Genomic DNA, 14,267 nt, shown 5'->3' with positions numbered 1-14,267 from the left:
AAAATAAAGTATGCAATATGATGAAACTAATGATAGAACAATATCTTAACTCAAATAAGTGTTAATAATGGAATGCTTAAACTCAAACTTAAATTTTTTCAATGTAGGAGCACCACGTATTGTTAAAGCTATATCATTCCAGGTATCAGGACCAGTATGTCTTATTGACCTATGGGCTATTTAGCGGATTTGATAAATGTAAATTTATTGAGGTTCTCGTAGGATAATTATGAATAAATGAATTCAAAAGTAGGAGTAGGAGTATTCAAATCCCTGGGTGTCATCTGGCCGGAGGTCGAAGATCGAAGATGCCACCTGGCCTGAGGTTCTTTTTAGTTTTGCAGCCACAGTCACGTGACTCGATTTTTTTTGAACTCGCAGTGCATGCGCTAGCCATTCGTTCAACACGCTCGCAATACGTGATGCATTCGTTGGGAGGTTTTGTATATGCGCTCCGTGCACGGTCAAAATGCGCCCAGTATACGCGCAGCGCGTTAGCAATATGTTATGTATTCATGCAAGTTCGCGAGGCTTGACACAAATTCTGACAGGAGTTGAGCGCACAACGACGCACTGGCCCTATTTTCCAATTTTCAATGCGCGGGTCGTGCGTCGGGCTATATGTGACCGGGCCTTTTAAGTGACTCAAAAATTTTCCTGGTGCCCCCCAATATCGTGACCCACGGTACGCCACTGTAGTATATAGTATACTTACGCAGACCCTATTGCAAATCAAAATCAATTCCGGACTCGATGTTTGCTTCCGCAAACTGTAGCTATATTATAAATATCAGTAGGCAAAGCTTTATAGTAGAAGAACATTTTTACTTTCAACATTAAATGCTTTAATTAAGTTTATTTGGGCTGTATTAATTGTTACAAATGAAAAGGGTCTAGGAACGGAAACTATCATACGTTAGTCACGTGACGTTGGACACAGAAATATGCCATGTTCTGCCTGCTCGATCTCAAAGTTTGGGGGGAAAATGAGATGTAACCATTATACCAGTCATAAAGTATTATACATCAAACTGTAGGTAATCTATTTAGCATCGACCTATTTGACCTTTAGGAATATTCCACTGGGAAAACAAAGGTGCCAGGGTCTCGAAAATATGGGTGATTTCAGACCTTTTGTCATAGCAAGAGTTGTGAACATGGACACTTTCAAATGAACAGCAAGACGTAAAGAGTGAATTAATTGTAATAATATTTACATCAAATTAATGGAATTGGATAAAATGTTCACACTATTATCAATCTGGTGTGAGATTATTAATAATTATAAAGATATACACGGATTTCTGCAATATTACGTCCATGAAAACCACTGTTCCCTGTGTTGAAGCTGTGTGTGTGGACTTTCGGACACTCAAATGCACGCGACTAAACATAACGCACGTTGCGACGTCTAAGGATCACCCCAATAACAATGGAAAGAGTGAGTAAAGCCAAGAACACGAAACAGGAAATTGCAATGATAAATATGATGTATAACTGTAATCCTCCTGGTGATTTGGAAGTAGGCGCTATGCTGGTTGGAGGGAGCCGACGTAATGAAACGGACACAATGTTGGAAAAAGGACCCGCGTTGCCAGCCTCATCCCAGGCTCTTATCATAAAATAAAAGATAGCGTCCGAGTCTTCACCCGGCAGAAGAAACGAGATGGATTCAAGACTTCCAGAAGAAGCGACTTGAGAGAGGCTACCGACTCTGAGATCTGTATCGCTAATGGCAGAAGTAGAGGTAAAGTTGGTTCGGAGTTGGGTGAAGTTATCTGAGAAATGGAGCTCGTAAGAGGCAGCTGTGTAAAAAAAAAAACACACATATAAAGTACTGTACAAAAAATACAAAACAAATTAAATACTCTCTAAGATCGAGGATGTATTCTTTATTGAACCGTTTAACAATATTTTCATGATTGTCACCTTCATAATAAAAATACCTATATTTTTTCCTGCAAAGTTCTATTCTTTTTAATAAAGTTCATAAATATCCTCCCATAGGTGTTGGTTATTATTACAGTTTATTTCTGAATTATGACGAATGTTGATGTAAATGTGAATAAAAGCAAACAAAAGCGTGTTTCAGTGGATGCATTTTGTGATTTTACATTTGAAAATTTGGTCGGTCATTTACTCCCACACCCATAGGCCCGTATTCCGAAGTCAGGTTTAACTTAGACCATGGTCTAAATCTGTGCTAAAATTATGGGAAGCCAAACGTTTCAAAATTCTGTTTTACAGTGAATGCTTCTCATGTTAACTGTGCTCTTCACTAATTATTTAATGGTGGGTGAAGACAATTGTCTTACTTATCCTTCACAGGCAGTTAATAGGCTAATGTTTTGGGAGTCAAATGAGCTGATACATTGAACCTCTACTGTTAGAGATTTATGTAACAAATTGCTTTCCATATAAACCACAACTTTAAACCAGAGTTTAAATTAAACCCGACTTCAGAATACAGGCCGTAGTGGTTAAGAAAGGTGCTGCATCTTACCCGTCCCTTGATCCAAATCATCCCCCACAGCTGTCCATACCAATGTTACATTTCTATTCTCATCGTAAGTTCTCTCAACGCTCGTAAAGTCAGTGATCTTAGATGGTGCCAAGATGTCAACATTCAGATCCGGGGAGTAGTTCTCGACTTGGAAGACACCCGCCGTAGTTGTTCGCTGGAAGCCTTGCAACGATAATAATAATAATAATATAAATAATATTCCGCATTTATATAGCGATTAATACATCGAAACGACGTCTCTAAGCGCTTTACAGACATATTATTACCCCGGTCATCGGATCCTTGCATGCCCGCATACAATGTATGCACCTTCTCCACTCCCTGGGGAGCATTCCAACAAGAGTTCCAAGACTCAATTGCTAGGCATACTACATATAGGCTTTCACATCCTACCGGGTACCCATTTAACACCTGGGTGGAGAGTGGCAAAGAGTGGATTAACGCCTTGCCAAAGGACGCTAGGCCATGGTGGGATTCGAACACACGACCCTCTGATTATATGGCGAGAGTCAGAACCGCTACACCACGACGCTTCCACACCATGATGGTGTTCCTGTATCTCGTTTCGATCTCAGACCGACTGGAACAATAACAAAAACATAGAAAACAGAGTCTGCATAGAGAACATTATCTAAACAAATACTGGTTCGATTCAATTAATAATGTACAACAATCACTTCTTCCTTGAAAGAAAATTCATACAAGCAATCATATATATATATATATATATATATATACTTGTAAATAATTCAGCATCAACGCAAGACGTAGCTTCCATGTATCTCTTTATTACAAGCTTTCGGCCAATGGGGCCTTCATCAGGCCTATAATGCATTGAAACAAACAGAACAAACCATGTAATGCATTGAAACAAACAGAACAAACCATGTATGGTTTGTTCTGTTTGTTTCAATGCATTATAGGCCTGATGAAGGCCCCATTGGCCGAAAGCTTGTAATAAAGAGATACATGGAAGCTACGTCTTGCGTTGATGCTGAATTATTTACAAGTGTACATAGAACATGACGCGCGCTGTAATACACGTTATGCAAAGGGCCCTCTTCTTTTATATATATATATATATATATATATATATATATATATATATATATATATATATATATAAAAGAAGAGGGCCCTTTGCATAACGTGTATTACAGCGCGTCATGTTCTATGTACACTTGTATATATATATATATATATATATATATATATATATATATATATATAAAGACATCAGAAATGCGGAAAAAATTCACGAGTAATGCAGTTTTTGCAATGCCAACAATTAAGTTCTTTTATTCACTCTCCAAATTTTCGGTAGACATCTACCTTCTTCAGGGAAGATTCGTGAATTGTCACAAGCTTGAATGACAGTTAAAGCGTGCGCGATCTCAGCGGGACTAGGGTAACCGCTGCTAGGTGCGCAAAATGCTGTTATGAATGTATATTGCGACCTTTGGCATTGCAAAAACTGCATTACTCGTGACTTTGTTTCGCATTTCTGATGTCTTTTTATTACTGCCAATTTATATATATATATATATATATATGTATATATATATAAATATATATATATATATATATATATATATATATATATATATATATATATATAGGTTCAAACAAAGAAAAGTATAAAAACTCCGTGGACAGTAATATTTTAACGAATTTTCGCCCATAGGGCTTTGTCAAGTTATGACAAATTTATTAGATTGTGTCAAAATAATGCATCATAAAGATGCGCGGTATCCAAAACAGTGAGCAAAAGCGCACAAAGGATGACGAAAAGGATACGTCATAAAGGGGAAACGAAAGAAGACAGTAGGAGAGGTAGATAGAGAGAACACGAGAGAGAGCGCGTGAGAGAAAGAGGAAGAGAGAGTGGGTGAGAAGGAGGGAGATATGGGAGAAAGAAAGAAAGAAAGAAAAAAGAGAGAAGAAAAAGAAAAGGAAAGAGAACAGGAAAGAAAGACAAGGAAGAGAAGGTAAAAGAAAAATAAAAAAAGAAGAAAAGAAAATATCCACGTCAAACGAAATGAGTGGAAAGAAACATTGAGAAAGAAAGAAAGAAAGAGTGGGTGAGAAGGAGGGAGATAGGGGAGAAAGAAAGAAAAAAAGAGAGAAGGAAAAAGAAAAGGAAAGAGAAAATGAAAGAAAGACAAGGAAGAGAGGGTAAAGAAAAATAAATAGAAAGTAAAAGAAAAAAAGAAGAAAAGAAATAGAAGAAGACAAGAAATATCTACGTCAGACGAAATGAGTGGAAAGAAACATTGAGTCCATTGGGTTGGAGACATCCAAGGCAATGGATAATCTTCTCTTCCAAAAGCTTTCTGTCCTCATCATTTCCTTTGCAAGATATCATTCCGAAGATCTTCATATCATCTATAGTGTGTCCAGGCAAATTGAAGTGACGGGCCACAGGAAGACCTTGAGTGTTGAGTCTAAACACTCAAGGTCTTCCTGTGGCCTTTTCTTTTTCTTCTCTCTTTTTTTTCTTTCTTTCTTTCTCCCATATCTCCCTCCTTCTCACCCACTCTCTCTTCTTCTTTCTCTCACGCGCTCTCTCTCATTTTTTCTCTCTCTACCTCTCCTACTGTCTTCTTTCGTTTCCCCTTTATGACGTATCCTCTTCGTCATCCTTTGTGCGCTTTTGCTCGCTGTTTTGGATACCGCGCATCTTTATGATGCATTATTTTGACGCAATCTAATAAATTTGTCATAACTTGACAAAGCCCTATGGGCGAAAATTCGTTAAAATATTACTGTATATATATTACCAGTAAATACAAACAAATTTCATGCAGAAAGTGACCAATTTCAAAAGTTTTATGAAGAAAAGGGTATTTCAAAAAGTAGTTTTCGTTTTTCCCCTGTTCCAGAAAAATTTGTTTTAGATGAACTAAATAGGTTGAAAATATCAAAAAGTACTGGTCTAGATATGATACCTGCAAGATTTCTAAAAGATGGGGCAAGAAATTTGTACAAACCTTTAAATTATGTTATTAATTTATCTCTTATGTCTTCTACCTTTCCTGATGATATGAAATTTGCAAAAGTTACCCCACTACATAAAAAGAAAGATAAAACTGACGTTAGTAATTATAGGCCTATAAGTGTATTAAGTGTAGTGTCGAAAATCTTGGAAAAATCTGTTCATGCTCAAGTGGAGAAATACTTTCAAGAAACCAAGCTAATATATAAATTTCAGTCCGGCTTTCGTAACGGATATTCCACTGAAACTTGTTTAATACATTTAACATATTTTATCAGGAACGAAATTTCACATGGACGCATGGTTGGAATGGTTCTCCTAGACTTACAAAAAGCCTTTGATACTGTAAATCATAACATACTTTTGAAGAAATTAGAAGTGATGGGTTTAGACTCTGCAAGTGTGAAATGGTTTAGATCATATTTATCTAACCGTCATCAGGTAGTTACCATGCAGACGGTTATTTCTGACTCACTGCCTATTAAATGCGGAGTCCCTCAAGGAAGCATTTTAGGCCCAATTCTTTTTATGTCATACATCAATGATATGTGTACTTGTATTAACGAATCTAAATTAATTTTATATGCTGATGATAGTGTCTTGCTATATTCGGATACAAATCCCAAGATAATTGATAAAAAACTCAGTGCAGATTTGGTAAATTGCATTGAATGGATGTCTGACAACAAGCTTAGTTTACACGTTGGGAAAACAGAAAGCATTTTATTTTGTTCGAAACGAAAGTTAAGATATACAAACGATTTCAAGGTTTCATACAATAACCAGGTAATTGACAGAAAAGATTCAGTGAAATATTTAGGAATTAATTTGACAAGTAACCTATCATGGACGGGCTTGGTAGACTCAATCGTCAAAAAGGCAAATTCGCGCTTGAAATTTTTGTATAGATATCAAACCTGTTTGAATATGAAGTCTAGACGTATTTTATGCTTTGCTTTAATACAATGTCTATTCGACTATGCTAATGCGGCTTGGTACGGTAGTCTGGGTGTTACGGATAAGAAAAAGCTAAGAATAATTCAAAATAAAATTGTGAGATACATAAATGTTTTAGGACCAAGAGCACATGTCGGATGTAATGAACTTGAAAAGGCAGGATTACTTCATGTAGATCACAGATCACAACAATTAGTTCTACACCACGTGCACAAAATATTCTATTCGGATACATTAGATCATTATATAGCAAATAATTTCACCCGTGTATCGAATATCCATAGGTACGGTACTCGAAATAGTAATTTCAATTTTGTGTTACCAAAACGTGAAGGACATATAGGGAACACTTTTTATTTTAATGGCATCCAATCTTGGAATGCTCTTCCTAATAAAGTAAAAGCAGTTAAAATATTTTCTCAATTTAAGAGTGCATTAAAGAAGCACCTAAAACTGGAAGCTACTCGAGAGCACTATTAACATTAAAATCAAACATTTTGTACAGTTAGTTTCTAGTATTGTAGATAACGTATACATTAGGGTATGTTAAAATATAATCTTGTTTCACATATTAGGAAAATTGTTGTTTGCTTCAGATGTTTGCATATTATTTGACTGATGGATATGTATGTATGTGTTTTTTAAACCATATTCCAGTACTTGTTGTAGTTTATACTTTTTGTTACAATATGTTAATATTTTATACTAACTATAGGACCCCATTGGAAATAAGCCTTTCGGCTTTCATGGGCTATCCTGTCAAGGTATTCTTCAATTTCATTGTAACCTCTTGTGATATTCTTGACGAATAAAATCAATCAATCAATCAATCAATCAATCATATATATATATATATATATATATATATATATTTATATACATATATATATAAATATATATATATTATATTTCTTTGATAACAACTTATCAACCTTTCTGGGTTTTACGCCTTCTTCCATACATATGATATAAATATGGTATTCATATTAATTGTGTTTGTTCTATAATGGTTTTTGCTTTATTTATATTAGAAATATCAAATTGTAAGAAAATAAATGTTCACTTCAATTGAATTGAACAAATTTTACAGAGTGTAACACACAAAAATAACTTTCGAAAACGATTTCTTTTGAGCAAACTTTATTTTATTTCAGAGTTGTCACCGATGATCCGCGCGAAGTTCAAATGGGTAAAGTATACAAAACTCACCATTTGATGAAGATGTTGTTTTTCCATTTACATCTACCTTGACGCCATATCGTCCATTTGAAGAGAAGTCCAGGAAATAAGCCGAGTAAATACCATCACCAGTGATCAAATCAGCTCCTGAAAAGTGTGAAGAAGAAGAAGGTCAAATTTGTTCGCGAACTTTGTTTCTGCAAGGCTTAGGGATTTTTTTTTCATACAATTTACCTTTTTAAAATCTAGTTATTTGTACATTTTCTTAGCTAATCTCATATGCAGGCAATAATCTCAATATATTCAAAAGACGTTTACATTTCATATAACATAGTTCATGAACAAAAATATAATTGATTTATCATATAACTTCAGTTATATTTCATGTCATGTCATTTCATTATGCTTTCCTCTCCCTTACGATGTAATTTTATTGTTGAAACGTCGATTAAATTCTTTATCAAACAATTAACCAATCAACCGACCAATCAATCAACAATTTTTTAATGTTTGTAGTATGTACATTTTTTAAATTTCAGAATGAAATCGATGCAAATAAAGTAGAAATGATCGATCTGGAAGCGCGTCGTCGATGATATTATTTTGATTTACACACGACTCTATACTTTTAATTACCCTTTTGAAGATTATTTGGATATACTAGTACACTGTAGAAAATGCTTCTAAATGACAATAATCATTAACATTTTTCTTCCTATATGGAAGACTAAACAGATCCATTGAGGTAAAAAAAAATCCACCCAGCTGATGACTTACTATAGTAAATGAAAAAGCACAAAAAGTAAAAAACAATAATAATTTACAAATGAATAACGATAATAAAAAAGTAATATCTAAACATGATTACATCAACTTGATAACCAGCGTTCTATAGATGTGTGTTTTTACTGCCATAGTTATTCATTATTCTCTTAAGTTGGGAATTTTCCTGGATTTAATAGGCCTACTTCGGGGAGAAGCACAAGTACATTTTACACGCACACAAATAATATTCCAACGTGTTTTTTAATTTTTTAAATGTGTACCCCAAACTCACACATTCACAAACACCCTCACACACATAATTATATTCTAGTAATTGGACAATCGGTGACTCATTTACCACTTACTCAACAAAGTGGGGACATGTGTATGGGGTCTCATACACTCAAAATGTATAATTTAATCCGCTAATCGGGCTCATTTTTCAGACACAACGTGGGCATACAGTCCGCTAATCGAAGACACTTCGTATCCTATACACACACAGAACTTGGGTTTAATTGGTCGAACGGATCTTTTAACAAATTATGCGTTAACCATATATGACACGGCTTACAAATGAGATGAGGAATCATTGGCATGGTTAACTGAACCGATGCCGTCCTCGGTTGATAGGTAAAATAAATCAAAATGTATCCAAACGTATAGGTCTATAGGTCATCACAAACACCCCACCCCACCCCACCCCCTCACACAAACCCTCATAAGCTTTTGTATCATTATCTTCAATGCAGTTTAGTCATGATCCTACTCAAGATTAATCTTTTTTCTAGTAACTAAAGCTAAATTAACGGTCCCCTAAATTTGTTTAAAGCCTGTGTGTACCTAGCTCTAAGTATGATATTCATGTGTGCTTGGGAATCGTATAAACAACTTTAGAACTGAATTTCTGACAATTCAGACTCTTTTTTTTTCTCACTTACCTAGTCCATTATCCCGGAGTGGGATGATTGTCATATCCCCTGATGTTGTACTCTCTACTGTACCAATCACCGTCGCATCGACCACCGGTTGGTAGTTGGTATGGACGAAGGCATAGACCTCTACCGCGGGAAATAACGTGTAGTTTACTATCTAAATGGGTGGGAGTTGATATCAGATTTGAAAGTCAATACTTGAGCATATATACAGTCACATCCTTACATTTATAAATGATGTCACATGAATACGACATTACCATACCTTAAGGCCACCGCACACCTTACGACTGTTCGCGATCCGATTTTGAAACAAATTGCATTTCGCACATTTTCTGAAAATGTGAATGGAATATATATCTTTATTTGAGATTTAAATTAATTGAAAGAATACAAATATAACTATTATGAAAGATTGCAAGCCTTTATTTTGGAGTAAAGGCCAAATTAGTTTCAAATCGTAGCCAATCGTGCGACTGCTATGACGTCATTACGACTAGATATTAAATTTGCTTTTATTCTAGGAAGGATGATAGCACAGTCACAAATTTGAAAATAGGTATTCGTACGATGATTTCGAACATTATACAGTTAAATATTCCAAGTCTCAATATTAGCATCAAATTTTACTACGTTTTATTCCAAAATCGGGTCGCAGACCAATCGTAAGGTGTGCGGTGGCCTTTACTGAAAGCATATCGCTAGTTGCAAGCTGGGCTGAGAGTCAATATCACCAAGGGTTGTCTAATCATAGAGCGTTGATCATGGTGATAATCAACATGAAAGCACTCACAACTTCAAAAAAACCGAGACGGAATCATCAATGGGAAAGTTTAGACGAGGATCAGCTTTAGAACAGATACCGGATTTATTTGTTAAAGGTTTCCGAACTCAAACCATAATGTGAACGTATACGTATAAACTTGGCGCAGCTTCAGAGGAGCAGTACATTCCGTCTGGCACAAAATAGTATCCGGTAAATCACCCGTTTCATGGGTAACCTTATCACGAGGTATTGTCGCAAAACGAAGAGGTTATGCTGTAAAAGAAATGGGGGAGGGAAAAGTCGCTGGGACAAGCATTAACTAACAAGAACTATATATTTTTTTTAACACGTCGAGTGCTTTTCTATTGCTAAAAGGATTTTGTAAAAATAATAAAATAATAAAAACCAGAAGTAAAGAGAACGTCTGGACTCAGGGTCTTTAGACTAGAAACTAAACCATGTGTACAGCCGAGAGAGAAGGGCGTAAGGACTCGCACCCGTTCATGAAGACTTGTTATAATAACAAATGAACAGTTTCTATGACAAATTTACTATCAGCCAATCAGATTGAAGGAATTCAATAGCTTTTAACTTTTATTGTAAATTAATTATCACAAAAAGTTTTTTGAAACAGGCCCTTGGAGACTGAATGGGGCAATAAAAAGTAAAAGAAATAAAAAACAGAAGAAGTGCACTAAAAGGAAATAATTTTCCGGGGTATATACCTTTGCTCCTAAGAAACTATTGACAACCGGCGGATAAACATTTCCCGAACGAGGTTTGGAGATCACGTTTATACTAACTTCTTCTGCAAAGATGTTATTGTCTGGGTTACTGAATTCAATGTCCCACAAGCCAGCCTAGATATGAAAAAGTAAAAGGAAAAGAAAATTAATAGCAGTTTAAGAAAAAAATATATGCATGAAGCATTCATCTTGCCTTCGGTCAAATATATTTTACTAGTCTTCATTTTGTTGAATTTCGTCATTACCGTAGAAAAAAGGCATAGAAACAACAGATTTGTCTTATTTTTTGTACAACCAAGTCGGCTTCCATGGATTATCCTTTCGATACTCCAAACCTTACATTTGCATGTCATATGTTATACTTCAATCAAAATACAAATACAAAAATCAATCAATTAATCAATACTGATAACTCCAAGGCACGCCCTCTTTATTACCTGTACACGCTTCAGACTTATATTTTCTAATCGAGTTATTGTACCTCAGCATCTCCGATGGTGAAGGTTGTAATTTTCGAGCTCGTATTCATATTACATTCTGGATCGTTGCTGTCCAAACCGGTTCCGTCTGGTCCTGTCACTTCAGTGGTGATGATGGGGTTAGCCGCCCATGTGAATGTCATGATAGTATCCAATCCTAGAGCAGCATCGATCATGATTGTGGTGGTCTCGATCTTACCAGAGTCTACTGTGATCGATGAACCTACAATCTGCAAGGGTGTATAAAGCGATATCATGAATACATTCTTTATAGATCGACCATGAAAGCAATGATATTATTCACTGACTCAATCAACGACTTAGTGGCAGGGCTGCTTTTCATGGTTAATTGTGATTTCTGATCAATATTACCTCCAAAATTTTCAATTCTTTTTATCAAAATTAGAGAAAAACTGAATATTACAAAATATGTTATGACATTGATAAATGTGAAGTGCTGAAATATAAAGTCTATAACGTGCAAAACAAATGATTATTTTGTAACATCACAAGGCAAGGGCGTAATGGTTTGGACATTAAGAGGTGCTTGCCAGTGTCGGAACTCCTCCTCTCAGCGGGAGGGTGCACGTTCACCAATTATTGCACCCCCATCCTACGCCCTCAAAGGTTTGTACACGGCTTATCATAGACTAAATGCCCCTTTACATTTTGATATACCGTGTAAAGAGGGTGTATCCTGCTCATCATCGTAACATGATCTCCGATTCGCTTATCATGGAGTAACAAAAATGTTCAAAAGTTGTAAGATCGTATATAGCTCTTAAACACGTCGTAGTGGCATTACGATAAGCGCAGGGGTGTCGAGTACTGTCCATGCCCCGAACATTGTAGAATAATCTTACGATGATTATATAACAAACGTGAAGGAAGTGTTGTACTTTAATGAACAAAATGATCGTATATTACGTGACATGGCCTGTATATGATGCGTGTGTTTTATCGGGGGGGGGGGGGAAGACCCGTATTTTCTAAAAGAAACTCAAAAGCAAGGAAGCGACGTGACCGAGCTTGTCATGGGCCGCTTTTGCATTTCTATAGTGAAATGGAAGGATTTCGTGCACTTTTTTAATGAATTTTGAAAAAAAAATAGTAAAAAATGTAAGCTTTCAAAATCTCTTGGGGCAACTGCCCACACTCATAGGCGAATCCAGGGGACCGAGGGGTCCGGGCCCACTTTTGGCGGAGCAAAAAAAAATTAAAAAGGGAAAAGAAAAATACAAGGGAAAGGAAAAAGAGAGGGGGAAAAAGAAGAGGGAAAAAAGGAAGTCGAGTGAATAAAATAAGGTGAGGGGACGACTTGAAAAATATAAACAAAAATCTTTCATATCACCTTAAAATTTTCGCTCGCGCTTCGCGCTCGCATTGCATGATCTATGTTTAAGATACATACAAGTATCTTGCTCAATAGGCTGATATGGAGCTTAAAATGTCAAGTTCTGAAATCAATATACAAAACATATTTCAGCTCAGACGTCACTTAGGCGGATCCAGGGGTGCCCGAGGGCCCCCCCCCCCTCCCCTATTGGCGGGGCAAAAAAAGGAAAAGAAAGAAAAAAAAAGGAAAAAAGGAGAAAGAGCAGAGAGAAGGGAAAGGGAAAAAGAAAATTACTAGGAGGAAGACGAGTGAATAAAATGAGGTGAGAGGAAGACTTTGTAAAAAAAATCATATCACTATATAAAAATTTTGCTCGCGCTTTGCGCTCGCATTGCCTGTTCGATGAGATACATGTCTTGCTCAATAAGGTGATATGGAGCTTAAAACATTCATTTTTTAAGTTAATATACAAGACATATTTCAGCTCGGACATCGAGTTTTCATTATTTGCTTGCATTATTTGATATGCCAAGTAAAGTACCTTATTGTCTTCGTGTATTCCATAAATATCCCTTTTCAGGTCTGATTGTCTAAACGTATCAGTTTACAATGCGCGCTCGCATTTATATTGGCAGGTTATGTATACCTCTATAGATCTATAAAACTACCCTTTTCACAAAAGATTATCAAAAATTTCGGCTGGTGATTTGCGCTTGCATTAATAGTGAGATATATATTGATCCATGCATCCTATTTATAATTAGAAAAGTGCTTGAAATATCCAGTTCCAGGCCTTAATATCAACAAATTTCGTCCTTTAATTTAATTAGGCTTACTAGATTAATAAACAAGATTATATTTTCATGAATTATTCCTAATAACTGAATTGTCCTTTTTCCAGAATGGAATAGCGACAAGTTTCATTTCGCGCCTAGGAATAGGAAGATAGTCAATGGCGTATAACTACGGGGGAAGGGGGGGGGCACGGCTGGCCAAAAAAAAAAGAACGGGAAAAGGGAGAAAAAAGGAAGAAAGAAAGAAAAACGTAGTGGGGGTGAAGAAATTAATGTATATTATATTATTCTTTGTTATACTTTATATTACATTACAATATATTATAAGAAATATTTTTCATATATTTATGAAACATAAATTAATTAGGGCCTATGTGTCCACCATTCCTGGTGCTCGCATTGTCTAATTAATTCAATCATTCCGTTTTCAAGTCAATATAAACCAAATAGGCCTATAGTTCCAGTTATGATATTATGCTTCTTTTTCATGACTGCCCCCTTTTTTCCAATCCGTGCTTACGTTCGCATTAGTGGATTGGTGAGATATGTTAGCTCTTCATGAAGTCCTAAAAACAATCCTTAAAGGGATGGTCCGGGCTAAAATTATTTATATCTAAATACATAGAGTAAAATTCACACAGCAAAATGCTGAAAATTTCATCAAAATCGGATCATAATAACGAAGTTATTGAATTTTAAAGTTTATCAATATTTTGTGAAAGCAGTTATATGCACATGGTTATGAATATTCATTAGGTGGGCTGATGATGTCACATCCCCATTTTCCTTTT

At 35.7% G+C, this 14,267-nt stretch overlaps 1 protein-coding gene across 1 annotated transcript; it reads right to left on the bottom strand.

The window, feature by feature from the left end:
* Positions 1-371: 371 nt before the first annotated feature.
* Positions 372-11,572, bottom strand: LOC135157689 (calcium-activated chloride channel regulator 4A-like). The gene is made up of 6 exons (XM_064114220.1): positions 11,349-11,572; positions 10,847-10,981; positions 9,362-9,512; positions 7,686-7,802; positions 2,504-2,686; positions 372-1,805 (listed from the first exon to the last, which is right to left on the bottom strand). The coding sequence occupies exons 1-6, from the start codon at positions 11,520-11,522 to the stop codon at positions 1,387-1,389; spliced, it is 1,179 nt and encodes a 392-aa protein (XP_063970290.1). The 5' UTR covers positions 11,523-11,572; the 3' UTR covers positions 372-1,386.
* Positions 11,573-14,267: the final 2,695 nt, after the last annotated feature.

This window comes from Lytechinus pictus, chromosome 2, assembly GCF_037042905.1.
Source record: "Lytechinus pictus isolate F3 Inbred chromosome 2, Lp3.0, whole genome shotgun sequence".
Lineage (NCBI taxonomy): Eukaryota > Metazoa > Echinodermata > Echinoidea > Temnopleuroida > Toxopneustidae > Lytechinus > Lytechinus pictus.
Note: the sequence above shows the minus strand (reverse complement) of the source record. Positions and strands in the feature narration are given on the sequence as shown.